The 23,174-nt window shown below is 34.2% G+C and overlaps 1 protein-coding gene across 3 annotated transcripts in view; it reads right to left on the bottom strand.

The window, feature by feature from the left end:
- LOC115222967 (protein SCAI) overlaps positions 1–23,174 on the bottom strand; it is a 291,294-nt gene that overhangs the window by 106,982 nt on the left and 161,138 nt on the right. For all 3 annotated transcript variants that reach the window (XM_036511837.1, XM_029793385.2, XM_029793386.2), the window contains exon 3: positions 16,111–16,197. In XM_036511837.1, coding sequence (XP_036367730.1) covers positions 16,111–16,197 — 87 coding nt within the window. The remainder of the gene's footprint in view (positions 1–16,110; positions 16,198–23,174) is intronic.

The raw sequence follows: 23,174 nt of genomic DNA, 5'->3' as shown, positions 1-23,174 counted from the left end.
GCAACCCCCTTGATTATTATGTGTGGGCTACAGATGAGTGAGAGATCAACAAAACTCTTTGCAACACCAAAGATAAACTGAAGGCAAGGATTGTGGCAGCATTCACCAACTTAAACAAAGAGACCATCCAGAAGAGTTGCAGGAAATTCCAAAGTCATATGCAGCCCATGGTTGAAATCAATGGCAATTTTATTGAACAAATTTCAAGATATTTTTATGTAATTTTGGTAAATATATCTGTTAAAATGAGATGTCAATGTCATTTTCATTTCTGCATAATTTAGGTGACAATTTATTCACTGCACCCTGTACATATATATACATATATATATATATATGCATACATACATAGACAAACAGACAGACAGATATACACACATGTGCATATATATATATGTGAATAAATCATTTGAATACATATACGTATATGTAAGTTGAATACAAAAACAAGAATATATTTTATCAACCTAAGAGAGAGGAAAAGTACTAACAATTTGAACATTGGTTAGAAAGGCAGAAAACTAGTCTTTTATTTTGATCACAACTTTTAACTTTGTTAATTGTTGGCTACCCCTATAGCAATCTCAGTTATCCTATAACTGCAATGGACACAATACCCACAGAATGAAGTCTAATATGGTATCCCTGTGGCTCTTATTTTTATATTTAGAAAACTGATTGTCTCTGGTTTTTCTGAAAACTGGTGGAGCAACTACATGGACACTGTTTCTTTTAAGGCTTCCATTAACCTTTGTTGTTGTTGCTTATCCTAAAGTGAGCTTTCATTCAGCAGACAAGTGATTAAAGGCATTTTAACCATGACTATTCTCTCCTTATTTCAGACGGTGTATCAAAGACTATGTAAACTAATGCATCGTTATTTTTTTTGCAAAATCAATAGGTTGTTAGGATTTGTGAGAGATTTGCCAGCTATTTCTAGCTGGTCAAGCAACCATATAGAGGCTTCCTTGATGGCTCATAATGACCTTTGATATTTGACTTATGTTGCCTGGGAGAAAAGAACTAAATTAACAAAATAAATAGCCAAACTTTTGCCAAATATTATATGTAATGCACAAACAGCTATCAGTTTCTATATTCATTAATTGTTAGACTCAACAGTCCTTCTTCCCCCACCCCCGCCAAAACAGCTATTTTCAAGTATATTTTTTCAATCAACATTTTTCACTTAAAAACAACTTCTTTGTAAGTTTTTTCTTTTAATTTTTCTTTTAATTCTTATTGAATCATTTCCCAAAAATTAAAATTAAAGAAATCACTGACAGAGTAAGTAAAATGTGAAATTTGCCAAACAAACTTTAGAGCTAACTTTTTCCTAATATGTAATTTAGTAGCTAAATACAACTTTGATTAAATTGGGAAACTTTCTTATTTCATTGATCTCAATTTTTCAAATGGTTTTCAACACAATATTGGTTTTACACCTAGATATAAACTTAGATATGGGTTAAAAGACATGTAATCATATACATATGTATGTGTAGGAACATACATGGCTGTGTGGTTAAGAAGTCTGCTTCCCAACCACATAGTTTTAGGTTCAGTTCTATTGCATGGCACCTTGACCAAGTGTCTTCCATTACAGCCCTGGACCAACCAAAGTTTTGTGAATGAGTTAGAGAACACAAAACCTGAAAGATGTGCTATGTGCATGTATGTGTGCATCCACCCACACATAACAAGAAAACTTTTCACACACCCTACCACAACAAACCAAATTACGTCTCTTCTCTTCCTCACATTTCCACTTCATGCACTATGTTTACCTCCCATTCCCCAATCCTGTCCTCTTGGCTGTCTCACTGCATCATTGGTATCCCCCAGCCCCTGACCTGTGTGTTTCATCTACACATAACAAGAAAACTTTTCACATACCCTACCTCAACAAATCAATCTACATCTCTTCTCTTCCTCACATCTCCTCCTTGATGCCCTATGCCTACCTTTCACTCCCCAATCCTGTCCTCAAGGCCCTGTTTCTCTGTATCATTGCTATCCAGTAGCCCCCCTCTCTATATACCCAGGTTTTCACCACTCACTTTCTCTCCCCACTCTCTAATCATGCTTCTTTAGCTATATCCTGCCACTTATATTATGACTTTCAAACCTCAAGAGTATACCCTGGCACTTGCCATATGTATATCTCTTTCTGCCTTTACTTGACAATCCCATTTATATTCTGATCCCCATTCCTTTAACCAGAAATATGCTCAATCATGACTGATTTGAGGCTAAATAACAGCAACAATGATGACAGATGATTAAATGTATAAAGTTCTGAGAGGAGGAGTTAAGATGTCTATTTTCCAAACTATTTACATAATCTTTGATTTTAACTTACAGTATTTATATTTATATTAACCTGAAATCAGTTTGATTTCAGGTTAATATCAGATATCTTGTTCTTGATTATGTTCATTGTCCCAAGTTGAACTTGAATGATGAGCCTTCATTCATAAACGAAAAGTAGTAAGATCCTTATCCATTAAGCCATTGTACCCTTCATTTAAAAATAAAAGCTCTTAATTCAAATAAATCTAGTGTGGAATCATATACACATCAAGGAATAAGACATCTAATGACCAAACATTAAGCACAACAAAATTGTGCATTTATAAATTTTGTGAATTTACAATACATAGAGGAAATAGATAACCTAGTAGACCTGTGGTTCTCAACCAAGGTCCTTATGACACCTTATGCTCCATATAAGATAATGGAAGGTCCACACAAGCAAAATAGTAAATTGGGTCCACATTATTTTATGGGTCCATGAAGAAATTTTGCTTTAGATGTATTTATTGCAAAAAACAACTAGATTTCTTTCCCTGATGTTTTACATTGTTCAGCCTACTTGAGTGAGTGTAAGATAAACAAAATAGGAATATTGAAAAAAGTGTCTATAAAACTATTTTAAACCTTGAATAATTATGGGGGCCCACCAGAATAAAATAGTAATCAAAGGAGTCCATAGATATAAAATTGTTGAAAGCCATTGTTGTAGACTATCCTCTGAAAATATTGAGGTGACACCAATAACAATGATGCTCATTATTTAATTATTTATATATTTATATGTTTCATTGAGGTGCTACGTTGATACAAGATCCCAAGTTTATCAAGTACAACTATAATGGATTGAGATGAGGCTATGGTAAAATATGATTTGCAGTGAGATCAAACCTAAGACCTCATGATTGCAAAGTAAACTTCTTAAACATTTGGCTATATACCCACATACCCACCAACCATCAATATTTTTAAATATCACTATCAGTATCTTTATAATTCATTTTCTTGTTCTAATATTATCCATTACCTTTAATTTCAATTTCTATTTTGTTTTCTTAAATAATTCATGATTAGTATCAATTTGTTAATTACAATTTAATGAAATAAACACAAAATTTAAATTAAACAATTAACTAAATAAAAACAATTTCCAATCTCAAATCTGAATCAGAAACTAAAAATTAGTTAAAAGTCAAAGAAAAGAATAAAAAAAAAACAGAGAAAAAAAAATTATAGGAAAAGAAAGCAAGAAAGTGAACTCAGAATTATAGATATATCAAATACACACTATAGATTACATTAACTGCTATATTTGGTGAGCTATCTGAAGCCTAAGATACAGGTTCAAGTCTTGATATGTAGTTACGCACACACACACATTTAGACCATCTATGTATTTCTATTATATATTTCACATGAAAAAAGAATGAATAAATGTATGAATGAATGAGTTAGAGGGTAGTGTGTCACATGCAATCCATTCATAATTTATTGAAATTTCCTTTGGGATGTAGATAGAAAACCAAACCCTAAGTAATTCCCAAAGAGGAGAGATAAGTTCAAGAATTAAGAATTAATTTCTTGTGTTACTGATGAAGTAAAACAGATTTAAAATCTATGTCCAAGTATTCATTGCCTGCAAATAAAGATTTGACTGCCCTTTCTCTAAGAATTTAAATTAACTTGAGAAATTAATTCTTAATTTCTTGAAATTATGAAATTATCTCCACTTCTTTGTAGTAAAGATTGTTTGCCAACATAACATGGCAGTCCTGGTTTAGGATGAATGTTGCTGTAATTTAGCCCCAGGAGACATCATCTCCAGCTGGCTATACGACATGATCTGTGTCCTTATATTTTTGAACAAGGGAATCTAGCACCCCTACTCAGCTCAAAACAATATCTGTGTATTACAATTTCTGGGTTATTTCTCTTCATCAGCACAGAATAATTATTTGGCTAGAGATGGTGCTGCCAAATTCCCATTCAAAATATATAGGATACAAGCACACCAACACCAGTTGTCAAGTGGTTGTGGTGGTGGGGACAAATACAGACACTAACACACACACACACACACACACATACATACACACACACACATGCATATATATATATATATGACAGGCTTCTTTCAGTTTCTGCCTACCAAATCCACTCACAAGGCTTTATTCAACCTGAGGCTAAAGTAGAAGACACTTGGCCAAAGTGCCACACAGTGGGACTGAACCCGGAACCATGTGGTTGGGAAGCAAGCTTTTTACCACACAGCCACGCCTGCACCTATATATATATTGGAAACAGTAGAGCTGTAATATTTTTGTTTAAGAATAATAAATTTGTACTCTACAAAAGTATAGAGTAAGTAACCCATCAGATTAGTGTAAAATTATTTTTATTACAACTGAACATAAAAACAAACATTAATATGCATACATAAATACATGAATTAATGTAGATGCATACAGAATGAATAACAAAGAAAAGAGAGAAGCTTCTTGCTATTTGATTTTCTAATCTCAAAAGTACAAAAGAAAATTTCACTGGAACTTTAAGAGTTTTTATCAAAAAGATAAATTCAAAGCAATTTTTGGTTAATGATATATCCAAGCATTTTATAACAGATAGACAATTATCTGTATGTATGTGCATCCACGCATGTGTGTGTGTGTGTGTGGATTGATTATTTTACTGCTCTATCTGAATCATCTTCAAAACACACCATTCGTTGGAATAACAACGTTAACGAGATATTTTTCTACAGGGGAATAATAGTTCAAAATATTTCAAATTTAAGAGAGATTACAGTATAAACATTTTTGCCAACTAAGTCTCCTTTCTTTACTCCTTGTGTTTTTGAAGAAGCAAGGATATTTTTTGTATATACACATACACACACACGTATATATTGTATTTCGGGATGGTCATTTTTTTTTTTTTTTGCTAGATATCCCGAAGTACAATAGTATCTGTTTCAAAATATGATTTTACTTCAGGAATCTTGCAAAATGAATTGATAATATCTACAGGGTGCGTATGGTATTTGAGGACATATGTTTTTTGGGTCATTACTGCTCTTCTTGCTAACTCTGTATAATCTTTGTTTCAGAAAATAATAATGGCAGACCCTCAGCTTACTCAAGAAATGAAGAGGCATGCTGTTATTGTGGTTATAAAAGTTGAGCATAGCGATTTAGAAATACCTCAATTTTTAAAAGTTGCCAGATCTTTTATTTACAAAGTTTGTGAAAAGTCAGAGACTGAAGATGAAAACATGTCACCAGTATCAAAGCATAAAAAGCATTCTAAATGCTCTGAAATCATCTGAACACTTGAATTTAGCCACCAAGTTCAACAGACCATTGATTACAATACCAGAAAGTCCATGAGGTCAATTGCAAAAAATCTCCATGTGTTAGAAGGGACAGTCAGAAATGTTTTCCATGAAGACATGAGATATAAGTCTCATATGATGAGGAAAGGTCAATTTGACAGAAAAAGCAAAAGAAAATCACTACATCAGGTGTAAAAGGCTCTTAAACAAACTGAAAAATCCAGCAGAAGAAGATTTCATTTGGTTTTTCTCAAACGAGAAAAACTTTAACCAAGATCAAAAAGTTAACAGAAGAAATGATAGATGGTTATGTGCAGACCCTTCTGAAGTACCAAGTGTTATGCATACAAAATTTCCTGCAAGTGTCATGGTTTTAGGGGTTGTCAACAATGAAGAACATGTGATGCTGCCTTACTTCTTTCCACAAGGCCTTAGAGTTAACTCTGCCACCTACATTGAGGTCCTGGAAACAATTGTTAAGCCCTGGATAGACAATGTATGCAATGGAAGGCCATATGTGTTTCAGTAAGACTATGCATTATCACACATAGCTCTAGTAACACAGGAATGAATGGCTGAAAATTTTCATGATCAATAACCCCTAACATTTAGCCTCCTAATTCCCCAGATCTCAATCCATTAGACTATTACATGTGGCACATTGTTGAGAGAGATGTCAATGAACATGCCCATAACACCAAAGATTCTTTGAAAGCTGCCATAGTCAGAGTAATGTCCAAAATGAACCAGGACCACTTGATTCAAGCATGTAGATGATTTAGATCTCATACAGAAGCAGTTGTTGAAGTTGAAGGTGGCTTTATTGAATAACATTATAGAAAAGAAGGTTTATTTTTATCCACATAGCATTTTTTGATAAAAATATTATCTGTTATTATATATCTGTTTTTTTATAAATATAAATCTGTCCTCAAATATCTTACATACATATACATACATACGTACAGACATATACATATATATATATGTGTGTGTGTGTGTGTGTATGTGTGTGTGTGTGTGTGTGTGTGTGTGTGTGTGTGTGTGTGTGTGTGTGGTACCAGTGCCGGTGGCACACAAGAAAACCATCCGAACGTGGCCATAGCCAGTACTGCATCGACTGGCCTCCGTGCTGTGAGCACGTAACAAACACCATCCGATCGTGGCCGTTCGCCAGCCTCATCTGGCACCTGTGTCGGTGGCACATAAAAAACACCATCCAAGCGTGGCCGTCTGCCAGCCTCGTCTGGCACATGTGTCGGTGGCACATAAAAAACACCATCCGAGCGTGGCCGTTCGCCAGCCTCATCTGGCACCTGTGTCGGTGGCACATAAAATCACCCACTACACTCTCGGAGTGGTTGGCGTTAGGAAGGGCATCCAGCTGTAGAAACACTGCCAGATCTGACTGGCCTGGTGCAGCCTTCGGGCTCCCCAGACCCCAGTTGAACCGTCCAACCCATGCTAGCATGGCAAGCGGACGTTAAATGATGATGATGATGATATATACTTACTTGGAAATATATATATCATTTAATTATATCACTTATAATCTTTGCATTGTTCTTTACTTATATATTCAAGTCTCAAAAAAAAAAAAAATTTTGATGCTATACATTGTGATATTGCAACATTGAAAATACACTTTTCTTCATAGAGGTTTGTTAACCATAAAGATATTCCACATGTTTAATTAGTCTATAGATAAAATAACAATAGTGTCTGACCTAAACACAAACCAATGAGGAAGTCTTTTTGTGATTACTCAACTTTCAAGATATAGCAACTTAATCTTTCTCAGATCACATTCTACCAGATTGAATAAAGAGAATATTGGATAATAAAGTCCAGAACATATCCCCAAAAGTATGAAATAACCAGGGCTGGACTACCTTAGATTTTTTATTCTTCTTTTGCTTGGTCTGCAAGATGATTATTCCTATGATCTTTGACCTTCACAGGCTTGCCAAGATCGGTGAAATTGAAATATTTAGAAAATCCTTCTTAATAATGGTTTCAAATTTTGACACAAGTCCAGCAATTTCGGAGGAGGGAGTAATTCAATTACATCAACCCCAGTACTCAACTGGTACTTATTTCATCGACCCAGAAAGGATGAAAAGCAAAGTCAACCTTGTGGAATTTGAACTCAGAGCATAAAGATGAACAAAATGCTGTTAAGCATTTTGCCCGGTGTGCTAATGGTTCTGCCAGCTCATCACTTAAAGTCCTTCTTAACGATAGCAAGTTGACAACTGCAAGGAAAAAAATAGGCATGGAAGAAATTCTAGAGGCCCAACATTCAGGAGAGCAAAGACTAGATAGAGTGATAATTGCAGATCCTGAGGGAAAGGGACACAGTATGGATGATAAAAGAGGAGACAAGTAAGTCAAGAACGCTTGAGTAGAAGTGGACATTCATATTTGAGGAGCAGAGACTACAAACTGAGGACACAGCATGTCTAATGGGCTAGAGGCTGGAATGTGTTGATGAAGGAACTCATGTCAGTCAGGTGGCCTTTCTTTGGATGTGCAGATGCCTGTAGATGTAAGAGCTCAATCAGGGCTGAACTAAGGCTAAACAACAACAACAACATCTGAACTGAATTGCTAAATTTAAAGTAGGTTCAGAGACAGAACAGTTGATGAAAATAACTGCTCCTCTTGAATCACATCCAAACAGATACAGCTAGAAAACTGATGGTGATGTGGCTATAATTACTGCCAATGTGGTTATGTGGCTATAATTACTGCCAATGATCTTTATCAATGACCAGAGTGGTCATTGATAGTAGTGATGGTAACAGTAGTAGTCAACAATGAAGGTGAAAATTGCAGTTATTGATAACAGTTGCGGTGGTGGTGGCAGCAGTAATTTTTTTTTTAGTTAATGTTCCTGTGGTCTTGCTGATGATTGTGGTGACTTACAGTCACGGTGGTTGTGGCAATAAGAGTGGTGATGATGGTGAGTTCTAGTGAGATCATGATGCTAATGATGGTGGTGATGATAATGATGCTGCTGTTGATGATGAAGAGTTTAGAAGCTGTCAAATTGCTTTTAGATAACTTCAAATTTTAATACATTCAGGAACTGATTTAATCCTTCCATTTCTGTGGCATTGTGTTTCTCTATTAAATATTTATTTTCATTTTAATACAAACCACATTTAGAAAGATAAGATGGGTAGGAAGAGGCATTCTTTTATGGTTTTTAATTGAATAAAAGTAGGGGTTATGTGTATAAAAAAAAAGGGGACACATAAAAACAAGTACATGTATGAAGGGATAAATTATAATAGCTGCATATATTAATAAGGGTAAATGAAATAAAATCTTATGAAGTGATGCTTATGTTACAATAACAATGTAAATATTATATTTTTCAAGGGGACAAGACAAGCTCCCATGAAAGGATGCATGCCTTTTCAATTCTCAGCTGAAATGAAATCAAGTCATTTATACAGCTAAGCTTTGTAGAGAAAATGTGATTGTCACAGCACCACAATTCCCTATAATCAAAAATTTAACTAAAATATTCCTTTTCAAGCACAGCAGAATAAGATATAAGCTCTGATGAATAAGTAATTTTTTCATCACTCATACACACACACACATGCTGCACTCTTTGCTGTACCAGAGGGATTTTATGAACTTAAGCCATATTATTAACTCATTGGAGTTTTATAAGCAGTCTCTTTTTTCACACTCGACTCAACACCAGTATTTCACAATAACCTTACTTTTGATGGGACTTCAGTAAGGTAGAGAATTTGAAATCAAAATGCAAAGAACTGAAAATACATACTGCAAAGCCTTTCACCCTACTTCCACCATTACATTTCCTTGCATTTGTACTGTGTTTATTGATCCCAAAACAGTAAATGACAAAACTGACCTTGGCAAGATTTGAACTCAAAATATATAGAGCTGGAACAAACACCATGTAGCATTCTATCCAACACCCTAAGACAACCTTTCCCATGCCAATGGCATTATAAAATAATATTCTAAACTGATGGAGTAATGTGGTTGGTGATAGAAGATGCATCCAATTGTTAAAAACCATGCCACAAAAATGAAACCAGACAACAGAGATAGCTGGTTTTCTTTGTTATATATATATATATATATATATACACATATATATATATACATATATATATACATATATATATATATTAGATGATGAAGAACTGTAGCATGTGACAGAATGTTATGAGATTCATTAAACCATGCCAGCAAGGAAAAAACAATATAAAAGGATAATTATGATGACAATAATGGTATTAAAAAAAATTTCATACTGGTTTTCATGAATGTTCTTGTTCTATCTACAAAATTACCTGAGTGAGTAACCTATTTGATGCACTCTTTAGGCAAAATCAGTGTAGCTCTATGTAGGAGACAAAACCGCACCTTCACATTATTCACAACACAGATATAGTTTATTTGATTGGCTTCTGCACAATTTCTATTGACTAAACTTCCTTCGCTGATTTAAGTGTGGTAGAAAACATTTGACTAATCTGACACACAAATCTGAAACTATGTCACTGTAAAGCAAACTTCAACACTCAACCATGCACTGATATACATATATTGTCGTTAAATGCTTGAAATGAGGAGTAGATAGACAGCTGACAACTGATGAAGGGTCCTTTCTCTGAGTTTACTTGTCCTGTTCTCCACTTTTTTTGTTGTTTACGTATTTCATGTTGTGTGAACCGTTGGTGATGTTCTGTACCCATATATGCATGTATGTATATATATATATATATATACACTATATATTATTTATTATTTATTATATACATATACATACATATATATAATAAATAGTAAATATATGATATTTGTATGTGTCTGTTAAATTTACAAAGAATGATTATATAAATATATTTTTGTTATTTATTTCCTTTTAAAGAAACAACTTCTCAATCATTTTGTATGTAATAAATAGGTTAAAAACAAAATTTTCACACTCACATATATATATATTCATACAGCTTATACACATTATACCTATCTTACACACACACCTGATGCTTACATCTTAACTGCCTCACACATCTTGAGTGGTAAATTCTAACCTCAAGGTATGTGCACATGTGTGTGTATGCATAAGTGTGTGTGTGTGTGTGTGTGCTTGTAAGCAAGTATGCATGTGTGATTGTGTTTGAATACATGTGTGTGTTACTGTGTGTACATGATTGTGTTTCAATATATATATATATATGTGTGTATGTATCTGTGCATGTGTGTAAATCTAAATATATTTTTGAAATTGATTCTGGAAAGAAAAACAAGATGCTAGAAAGTTCCTTTAGGCATGATAGAGTACTAACAACCATCTTAGGGAACAGTAGCATATCCATTCACTATTGTTATGTGTGTGTGTGTCCATGATCAGGAAATGTAGCATATAATGGTCAAGTCATTGTGTGCTATAACTTATAAGCCAACAAAGGAACCTCTGTATGGTCATTCATCCTGCTAGAAACGGCAGTCAAAATCTACCTAAAACAAAAACACTAATTAAAGAAGGACACATTGGGTAATGTTAACCTGGCACTGCACAAGGCCTTTGAAAAAGACAAAATGGTCACAGCTGGGATATTTGTGATCGTAGGTCAGCTTGACCAGGGTGGATCTAGGGCTAAAAACAACAACAATGCCTTACAAATTGATGAATGAATTAGAAATAGTAGCTAAATTTCCATCATATTACATTGTACAACCTTAAAAAAGAGCATATTAGATAAAGTTCTAAATATTTAAAAAGTCAGAATGGTCATAACTGGAACGTCTTTGACCATGTCTGCTGGGTCTGGTCTAAATGGTAAACAACAACAACTGATCACTGTATAAAGTACTTCAATGATATACAGTTCACCTAATTCTGAGTAGCTACCACAATGAAGTAGTCTTTTAGGATTTCTACACTGTCATTGACCTACTAGAAATAGCAGCCAACTCCCCCTTAAGTCACACCATCTTAAAAAGGAAAGGACACATTAGATGATTAGTCCTAGATATATTTTGTCTGAATAAAAAGACTAGATGGTTGTGCCTTTAGATTGAGTGAAAACAAAAACTATCTATTGATTGAAATATAGTATAAGTGGTAGCACAAAACAGTATGCATTACAGCAGGTGTTGAATTCTTAAATTATGAATACAGTTTATCCAATGGTCTTCCACACAGTTTCTGCCTACCAAGGCATGATTAAGAAATTTGCCTTACAATCATGATGTCCCAAGTTTGATTCCACTGTGTAGTACGTTGAGAAGGTATCTTTTACTATAGTCTTGGTTGATCCAAGCCCCAGATGCATATATATATATAGACAAACATGAATTTGTGTGTGTATGTGTGTGTTATATATTACACACACAACACACACACACACACACAACACACACACACACACACACACACACACACACACACACACACACAATCAGACATATTCATACACACACACACACACACACACACACACACACACAATCAGACATATTCATACACACACATGTAATGAACACCTAAAACATAGAAGTAAGAGTTGTTGATTCAAAAGAAATTAAGCAAGCATGAAAAGCATATAATATTGTGTTTTATTAGCAGTCCATCAAGTGATAAAATGAAGAGCTTATAAATCTTTCTTATGTTATTGTTTGTTACTTAGTCTGAGAATGGTAGCATCATAATATATCATCTTTCCAAACAGACCAAAACAGAGGAAAACTAATAATAGCTGACTGCAAACATATTCAGTAAAAGAAGCTAACCACTTGATATATTTTAATCTATCATCAATACACAACAAGTTAGTGTTTAGAAATTACCACTAAAGTACAATTAGTTACAACAAAGGTAAAATCCATAATTGGAGGAAATCAGCAAGGGTCTGTGTCAACAAACAAGTAATGAAAGAGGAAATGTGGTTGTTAAAGTAAATGTAGTTCGTTATCATGAGGAAAGGAAAAAGGTTTGATGTTTTTGGCTGTGAACTTTTACTGAGGAAGGAAAGACAGAGTTGTGTGTTTTGTTATCAAGTGTTGTTGTGGTAATGAAGACCAGATGTAGATAGATAGAACATGACTTCTGAGTCTTGCGGTGGAGATAGATGATGAGCTGTAATGTTGGACATGTACATTGAAAGTAAAAAACAGCAATAAAGGTGGTGGCCATGTGCTAAGTTAGTGTGTGTGTCTGTGCATACATCAAGGTGCTGCACAGTGAGATTGAACCCAGATCCATGTAGTTGGGAAGCAAACTTCTTTCCACACAACCACACCTGATTTTTTTCTTTCTTTTTCAAAAATTCACTATGGGTATAATTTTAATTGATTAAAATTTAACTACTCTTAATCACCCCTGACTATCCTTATTTACTGTAGGAAGATCAAAGATGATTTGCTGCAACTTGCATTATAAAATATCATTAGAATACAGTTGTATGTAGTTTCTGAAGAGGTACTTCAACTAGGATGAGGTTAGCAGTGCTTCCAACAGTTAATTTTTTTTTTATCAAGTGTAAACCACACACCATTTAGATAGGAGAATGATGTGTGGTTTACTCTTGTGAGATGATTTGATCAAGTGTAATACTGCAAGATAATGAAACAATCGGTGGTTATTTGGTGTCAATACCACAGCATACTAGCAGTGTTGGTGGTGATGGGGTGTGAACCATTAATTTTCTAGTTGGTAAGTCAGTTCACCTTCAACTTATAATGAAACAGTAGAAGTGAAGGTAACCAGTGGTGGTCTTTGTTGCCAAACAGAAAATACAAATAAATTAAGTCTTCAGACATTTACAGAATGAAATAAGTTGGCTTTCTTTTTTTGGGAGATGAAGAAGTCTGACCTCACTACAGGCATGTGTGTGATAAATATGATAATTTAGCATTGGTAGTAATGTCACAATTCTACTCTTCTACATGCTAAAATTAACTTATTCTGCATGGTGAACACTTTTAACATAATCAATGATAATTTTTTTTTATTCAATCTTCTTTGGTTAAACTTAAGGGTTTCTCCTATTTACAGTCATGTAATACTGCCCTCAGAATGCATCAAAGAAGAATCATCAAACCCTAACCAGAATAACAAATGAATAATATCAATGTTAAAATACTTAAAAATGGGTGTAGCTACATACTGGACGAGCTAGCTATATTATCAAAATTTATTTTAAGTATTATATGAATATCAATGTCTCTGTAAGTACATTTAAAAGCCAATCATCAGTTCATTGCACTTTTGACAGCAAGAAAGACAAGAAAGTGTCTACACAACTCAGGTGTGCAACAAATATTGGGGTTTCTTGATGATCTTTTATCGTCTATCTTTTACTAGTTTCAGTCATTAAACTGTAGCCATACTGGGGCACCACCATGAAGAATTTTTAGTTGAATGAATCATTACCAGTGCTTTTTCTTTTTAAAGCCAGATATTTATTCTATCATTATTTTATACTGAACCACTAAGTTACAGAGTTACAGGGACACAAACAAACCAACACTGATTGTCAAGCAGTGGTGGAGGACAAATGCACACACACACACACATATACACACATACATATATGTGTATACATATATGTGTGTATATATATATATATATACATACATACAGCAGGCTTCTTACAGTTTCTCTCTAGCAAATTCTATTCTCAAGCCTTTAGTCAAAATGAAGCTGTTGTAGAAGGCATTTGTCAATAAACCAAAGAGTAAGATTGAAACTGGGAAAGTGAACTTGCAAACCATATTGCCATGCCTGCATTTATGGTATTCATAGGTATCATAAGATACTACACTTGTAAGTAAAAAAAGTGTATTGTTTAACAACTGACGTGTCCATCAGGATACTAGGCAGGCTGCAATATTACCAAAGGTCAGCAGGAGAAAGTTGAATATGCAATGAATACTATTATCATTATTATTATAAAAGACATGCTAAAAATGGCACCCCAGTATCTCTTGGAGTTATAGCAACAATCAATCGATATGGAATATTTATAATTTGCCTGATTAACAAACTCTGTGTCAGTAACAACCAACAAACTCTGCTCCAGACTACTCAGACATAATAATAAAAAACAAAACTTGCTAGCAACAAGTCCATTTATTGATAAAGGTAATCTTGTTTCTGGCTGGTGTAAATATTCTAGCGTATAGGATTTCAAATAGTACAGTAAAACAATATCAGTCACCATGGAAACTTCATGGTAGAGAGAGGAAAAGAGAGAACGAATGGTAGATTTTTATCTGAAGGGTTCAAAAAGTGAGTCGAAGGATTGTTATTCATCAATCATTCTATGTAGCCTGTGACCCAAACTAGGGTCCAGGATAAATAGCAAAGCTGAGCAAGAAAACTGGTGGTTCTGATCTTACTTAAGCTGAATACTGAAGTTTTCTTCCCCAGACTGATAGGAAAACTTGAAGTCAGTACTGCAATCTGATGAAATATCATATAGTTGCAGAGAGTTTCCACTCCTTACAGAGATAAGCTGTATTTACTGGTTATATAAAGCTGCTTTTACAAGTTCTAATCACAGGGCCTAATAACATTGAGTTTATTTACCAGTTCTAACCATGGAGCCTATTTTTACTGTAAGATATATTTACAAGTACTAGACATAGCACCTATTTGGTACTGAAATGTTAGAATGCATGTAATTTTTACCAATGGGTTATAGTACACATTTAAAAGACGTGTACTTCAAAATGTATACACAGAGAGTAACTTAACTTTTTCAGACAAAATCCAGCAATAGCAGAGTTAGTGGCAACAATAGAGTACAAGGTTTTATGGGATATCCTTTGAGTATTAAGTTTGTGAACAGCTATTTCTTATTTCATATCCTTTTAATTGAAATAATTGCTTGAAACTATACTGGGAGAGGGGTTGATTTAATTGGATTTAAAGTTGGCCTTGTTTGTGTCTAGTCATGAGGACAAAAAACTCAATTCAGTACTTAGTTCATAGCCACTCGTTTCTAAGTTCAAATGTTGTCAGGATCAACATTGATTCCCGGCTTACAAATAAATTTATGTTAATCTCTACATAAACTTACCCTGCATATGATTTACTTACTGCATATGATTTACTTATGATTTACATAAACTTACCCTGCATATTTATAATAGTTAAAGACATGCTAAATGTAAACAATACTTGAGTGATTAATAAGATTAATACAGTCGCTATCATTAGGCTAAGGTTGCCATACATCAGATTAAAATGATATTGGTCATCAAACTATTTTCATTTCCTCACTGCATGAATAATTCTAATTAAGATTTCAGAGTTGTCACCCCTTTGTCTTGCTTCACCAGATTTAACTAACATTGTTATAGTAATTTTAAGATTTAAAAATTTTTTTACTTCATAAAGTATGTAATCACTCATTATCTTTGTAGTTATGTTAAGAGTAAACAGGTTGCATACTTACTAGTAATGGTAATACAATTGTCCAATTTTGGAAGCAATTTCACCTATTTGCCATCGTTTCAATCCATATTTGGTATCGAGGACTTGTCTGAAAAGAAACAAACAAATAACAATATAATGTAGGTATTTATTCCATATACAAGTATAAGAAACAAGCCAATTATGCATGCACTTTTTACCAATGGGTCATACAGCAGTCCAAAGTGTACATTTAAATGATGTGTTTTGTTGGTTAGCTCCAGATCAACTCTGATCCAAGTCTGCTAGATCAAGGCTAATCAACAAGATGGCTGAAGTAGGGCTCGCTAATACATAGAAGTAACTCTTACATTACAAAGATTAACCTTCTTATTAACCAATGACTAATTTACAATATGTGAATATTTCTGTCTGAAATAGGAGTTTCGGGATTTCTACCTTCATTCCCTTGTTGTCAGCACTAAAAAGGTTTTGGCCATAATCCACCAGTAGTCCTCTTGAACAAAGCTGACAGATACTGGAATGGGAAGAGTACTGGCTTAATAGTGAGCTTTCAGATTCTAATATAAGGGAATTGTTGTTGAAGAATTAGTGTGGAAAATGACAATGATGATGGCTGTAATGATAATTGCAAAGGTGGTGATGATTGTAATGGTGGCACTGTACTGGTGGTGCTGACAGTAAAGGATGACAGTCAATGGATGATGATGATGATGAAGAGGTGGTGCAGGTTGGTGGTAGTGGTGATAATGATGGCAATGATGATGATAATTATATTTCATCAAATAGAAAGTTGGAAGTCTTCAAGTGACACTTTAGGAAATGTTTTAATGTGAATCTTTGTTGATTCTGATAAGAAAAGAAAAAAAGAATTTTACTTTGGTAGAATTTTGAAAAACAGTGGAAATGTCATTGTGATACAGGTGTATATGTATGTAACATATGTACTACAATAAGGCTATGCGAGTGTGTGTATATATATGAACTATATGAATAATAGATGTATTCATGTATGTGTGTGTGAGCACATGTCTGTATGTATGTGCATGGTGTGTGTGTATATGTGTGTGCGTGCGTTTGTGTGGTTGTGTGTGTGTGAAATATACAAAGACACTTATATGTAAGTATATATATAGACATATTTACAAGTATACACACACACACATAAAAATTCACACACATTTAAGTAAATATATACACGTATGCAAATAGACACACAGATATGCAAATATGTGTACACACATACAAACCTATATTTATTTGTGTGTGTACACACTTGCATATGTGTGTGTTTTTACATATGTGCATGTATTTGCATATGTATATGTATAATTATAAATATGTATATTTTTGCATATGTCTGTGAGTACAAAAGAGAGAGATAAAAGAGTTAAGAGGTAGATGGTACAACAATTGGTAAAAAGATAATAATAAATACAAGAACATGAGATTGGTATAATAAGACAAGCAAAGAAAAATAGAAATAACTCCAAAGTACAAAATCCTCAAACAGTTGGTAAAAAACGGTAAACAACAACAATAATGACAACAACTAGTAAACCATTAAAAAAATAAATAGGAGAAAGCCATTTCCTAAAAATACATTGCATGAAAAAAAGACAAATCACCATTGAAAAATCATTGTAGTAGATAGAGCTGTGTGTGATGTGAGGATCTGAAGTATTAGTTTCTTACTGAGATCTACTGAAGTGGAGAGAAGAATATTTATCTTTTGAGATAGCTCCCCTCCTCTGACTTTATACATAGAAATCCACGAATTCTACATAAGTGACACAGAATTCTCCTCTCATATACATGCATATACATACATGCATACATACATACATACATACATATTAAATACTCTGCTAGCTATATACAGACACACACATACATTTATTTATATATATATATATGTATATATATATATACAGACGGATTTTTATATATATATATCGTCATCATCATCGTTTAACATCTGTTTTCCCTGCTGGCATGGGTTGGACAGTGTTATGTATACACACACATATATAGATGTTATATATATATATATATATATATATATATATATATATAGATAGATAGATAGATAGATAGATAGATAGATATGTATATATACTTCTGTGTGTGTGTATGCACACGTGTATGAATTGTGTGTATATTATGTATATCAAGAGCAGAGAACACAACTTTATCTTGCAACTTGAGAGTCATTTACACAGTTTCTGCTGAAATACCTATCTGGATATCCTACACTTAAACGCTGGTGAACTCCTTCCATATGGCCCAAGATCAACCTCAAACTTTAGGATCACATAGCCAAAGCAGCCAAGATGTTTGCGAAAAATGCTCCAGGCAACAAGAGTATGTCGTTTTTAAATATTGCTTTGACATCCTCAGGTTCTGGCAAGTTTATTGCAAAGAGCATGAACATTAGGAAATACAAAATAGCCTTTGATAACATTGAAAGGCTGCAAATGTAGAACTCTGAATAGCAATGATAATGAGCGAGAGAAAAATATTCAATACATGTCAGCATATAATTTGTGTATTTAGGTGCAGCCATGAAGTCATAAATTGTGATTCCCCATGTATAAAGAATGGAATTTGCCATCTATAGATATGTTGGACGTACCTTTATCAAAGAAGAGTGTCTCAGCAGTAATTTGTGGATCTTGTTCTTTTTAGCTCTTTCTAAGCTTTCCTCTAAAGAGGCTTCATTTCCGATTCAGCTGACAGAACTATAGTTACATCAGGAATCCTAAATGTTGTCATATACACAGGCATTTGATAAGTGAGCGGAAGCATATTTTGAAGGATTATCTGTTGTTAGAATTGAAGTACTTCATATATCTATTCTCTAGAATTTTATTCTTGAGATCTTTATTGAAGCAATTATACTATAGTGAGAGAGTGAGTATGTGTGTGTGTGTGTGTATGAAGATACATGGCCTAGTGGTTAGCGTGTTGCACTCACGATAGTGAGATTGTGGTTTCAATTACTAGATCGAGTGGTGTGTTGAGTTCTTGTGCAAAACACTTTATTTCATGTTGCTCTGCAATCACTTGCACGCCTGATGCATAGCACACTGTGCACCTGTTCAGGTAACTGATTTGATGGAGAGGGTGAGTTAATGTACATCACATACATTTGATCGCTATATACAAATCATATGTGCAGGTCATTTGGCAAAAAGGCTGAACACTCACACATCCTTTTCAACAGGAGAGTCCACACACACACACACACACACACACACACACACACTCCTTTCTGTCCAGCTTATTGCATACATAATTTAATTTTTCATCACATAATTTAGTAGTGGAACTAACAAAGAGGACCACAAGTTCAACATCTTTTAGAGACAAAAATACACAATGATGTTTCTTTATTTTTTTTATCTTCTATAGTAAATTTCATCATGTATATAAATACACACACACACAGACATGGTGCTGTGCAGTAGGACTGAACTCAAAACCATATACTTGCAAAGCAGAAAGGCAAAGTTGACCTCAGGAAGATTTGATCTGAGTGCAGACCTTGAGACATTCTATACGATACCCTAAGAATTCTACCAAATTGTTATCTTCCTGTCATTAAAAAAATAACGACACATCAGATAATGTAGACCTAAAGGTAATTATGTTTGGAGAAAAAAAAAAAGAAAGATGGACAGAAAGAAATGGGTAATCACTTCTTAAATATATTTCATCATACATCAGCTTGATCAGACCTAGCCTGGGGTTAATCAGCATCAATACACATATACCCAATTATTACTACCAGTACAAATTATATAACATTATGAATACACAATCACATAAACTGCAGCCACTACACATACCTAGCTATAATCACCAGTGAATATATATTGTGATATATTATATAATATATATATATTATATATGATATACATATATTTACAAATATTATATAATAATGTAATAGATATTATATAATAGTATATATATTATATGCATTGTATAATATATCCACACAAACTATCACCACCACATATACACATCTATTACCATAGCCATCACCCATTATATAAAATGATAAATACACTATCACATTAACTACTACTACAATTATATCTCCTCAACTATTACCACTAGTATATATCATATAATGTCATGTAAGCTAACAAGGGAACCTTTACATAATCTAACAGAGCTTGTTTTCACATCACTTCATAATTACTCATCCCTATTTACACTGATGGTAATGTATTTCATATAACAATATAAAATACACTACCATGAGTGTTCTGTAGTTAATCTGTATGTGTGTGTATGTAAATATATCACCCATGGATTGCAGCCATGCTAGGGCACCACCTACTTAGTCTGGAACTCATTTTCTTGGTATGTGTCACTGAATGGTTAAGAATGCCTTTGGTGTAAAGAAACACAAAATACATTTGCTTGTCACAGTGATTTACACACACACACACACACACACCACACACACACACACACACACACACACATGCACACACGTGTGTGTATGCCCAATAGGTCCTTGCACAGTCTGTCACCAAAATTTCACTCACAAGGCATTGGTCAACTCAAGGCTAATACCTTAGGCACTTGCCATAGGTGCTGCACATCGCTTCAAAGCAAATATCTTAATCAGTCATGCTTCTGCATGTGCAGGTGCATGTGTGTGAGTGTGTGCATGCGTGTGTGTGTACATGTGTATGTGGGTGTCATATAAATTAATAAAATCAATAGGAATTCATGAAAATCAAGGGATTTCCATAGATGTGTCGAGAAGGATTACATATGATACTTGGATGATGCAGCTGAAAGGGAAGCTTGGAGGTGAGGTGTGCAACAAAATGGGACAGCTGAGAATGACAACATGCCAATAGATGAAGACTATAAAGCGGTGGAGGAGGGTAGTAGTCAGTATGTTGTAAGGAACAGTAGGAGAAGTAAGTAGAGGATAAGGCAGTGCTGATGAACCAGAGAGCAGGAGTTATGTTACAGTTACACTTTATGTATGCGTATTTGTCCATGTGTATGTGTGTGTGGATTGTTTTATATATATATATATATATATATATATATAATTTTACATATGCTTGCCATACTGGCATGGATTAGACAGGTTGTTATCGCAGTCTGAGTTACTGCCTTCCTAACAGTTGAAGGATCACATCTCATTTGCAGATTTCACTTTGACTTGGTTTCTGTGAATGGAAGCTCTTCCTAACACCAACCATATAGAGTGCATTTCATCATGACACCAGCATTAGAAAAGTTGCCGTGTCTTCAACTTGGCTAATAGCTCTTCTTTATATGTATGTGTATACACACACACGTGCAGTATATACATATTACATATTATGCAGGTATGATTTCTTACATTAGCAAACAGCTCATAGAGGAGCGGTATGGTCATTTGAAGTGACCTTGATAAATAACAAATACTTATTTGATTGCAAAATTAACAAACTAATTACTGTGCTACTGAACACAAATGATTATGTGGCCACTCAGTTTGCTAAAAATAGCAGCCAAATCTCTCTTAAATCACACCTTACCGTCTCATAAAGGAGAGATACATTAGATCATGTGCTATATATATAACAAAAAGAAAACAAGATGGTCATGGCTGGAATACCTTTGCTCATTAGACTGTTTAAACAGGACTGAAATATGAATAAACAACAACAATAACAAATACTTATTTTATCAAATCCCTGCGAATCAATGCCAATATACACAGTTGTAGTTTAACCCTGGTTGAGCAGACCTATGATGAAAGTCAATTCAGCTTGCATAACCTCTTCATTTTTTTTTTTATGTATTTAGAAGAACATAGGTCAAAGTATGTAGTAAGATACAGTTTGAAGGAAACTGGCTACTACATTTACTAAATTAAGCAACCTCATAGAAGCTCCCTCATTAGCTTGACAAAAGTGATTTAGGTTGTTGTGCTATGACAGCTTCAGTATGTAATTTAGATCTGAATCCAGTTCATTTATTTTACACATTTTTAGTTTATATCACAATTGGCAAACAATATCATTAGATATAGGTATCGAATGGGCCAAACATTGTTCAATTCATTTCTGACAATAGCATTAACAAGGGAGTGTCTGCAACTCAGTCTAGAATAAATATCAAGAGGGGATTTTAAAGAGGACCAGTTTTTCAGAGTTCTCTCAGATATTTTCATCCTCCATTGATATATATCAATGAAAGATATATATATATGTATATATATATACCTTTTATTTGTTTCAGTCATTAGACTGTGGCCATGCTGGGGCATTGCCTTGAAGAATTTTCATCAAACAGATCAGCCCCAGTACTTATTATTTTTTGTATGGCCTGGTACTTGTTTTATCAGTCTCTTTTGCTGAACTACTACATTATGAGGACATAAATACACCAACACCAGTTGTCAAGCAGTAGTGAGGGACAAACACAGACACAAATACACACACACACACATACACACACACACACACACACACACACAGTGGGCTTTTTTCAGTTTCTGTTTACCATATCCACTCACAAGACTATGGTCAACTCAAAGCTATAGTAGAAAACACTTGCCCAAGGTGCCATGCAGTGGGACTGAACCCAGAACTATTACACACACACATACATATACATATAAATGAAAATATGCAACTTAATAGTAGGATTTATAAGTGTATGGTCATGGAGTCAATTCCCAGGCTGAGCAACATGTTATTTCCTTGAGTAGGGGCCTTCATTTCACAATGCTCCAGTCTACTGATCTTTAAAATGAGCGTCAACCTAAAGTTAGTGCAGCAACTCTCTATCTTTAGCTGTCACATACTGGAAGTTCTGCCGAGTCAAGGATGATAGGGTCTAGAGGCTGCCTGTGTCTCATGACTACATAAGCACCAAAAACGATTAGCAAAAGCATGGTACATGCTGTCAAGTGGCAAGTGAGGGCTGTAATAGTTATACACATGCACACACACATAAACATATAATGGTTTTCTGCAGTACCTGACTATTTCATTCAAGGCTATAGTGTAAGACACTTGCCCAAAATGCTGTGCAGTGGGATTAAACTTGGAACTATAT

The sequence above is a fragment of the Octopus sinensis genome, linkage group LG21 (genome assembly GCF_006345805.1).
Source record: "Octopus sinensis linkage group LG21, ASM634580v1, whole genome shotgun sequence".
Lineage (NCBI taxonomy): Eukaryota > Metazoa > Mollusca > Cephalopoda > Octopoda > Octopodidae > Octopus > Octopus sinensis.
Note: the sequence above shows the minus strand (reverse complement) of the source record. Positions and strands in the feature narration are given on the sequence as shown.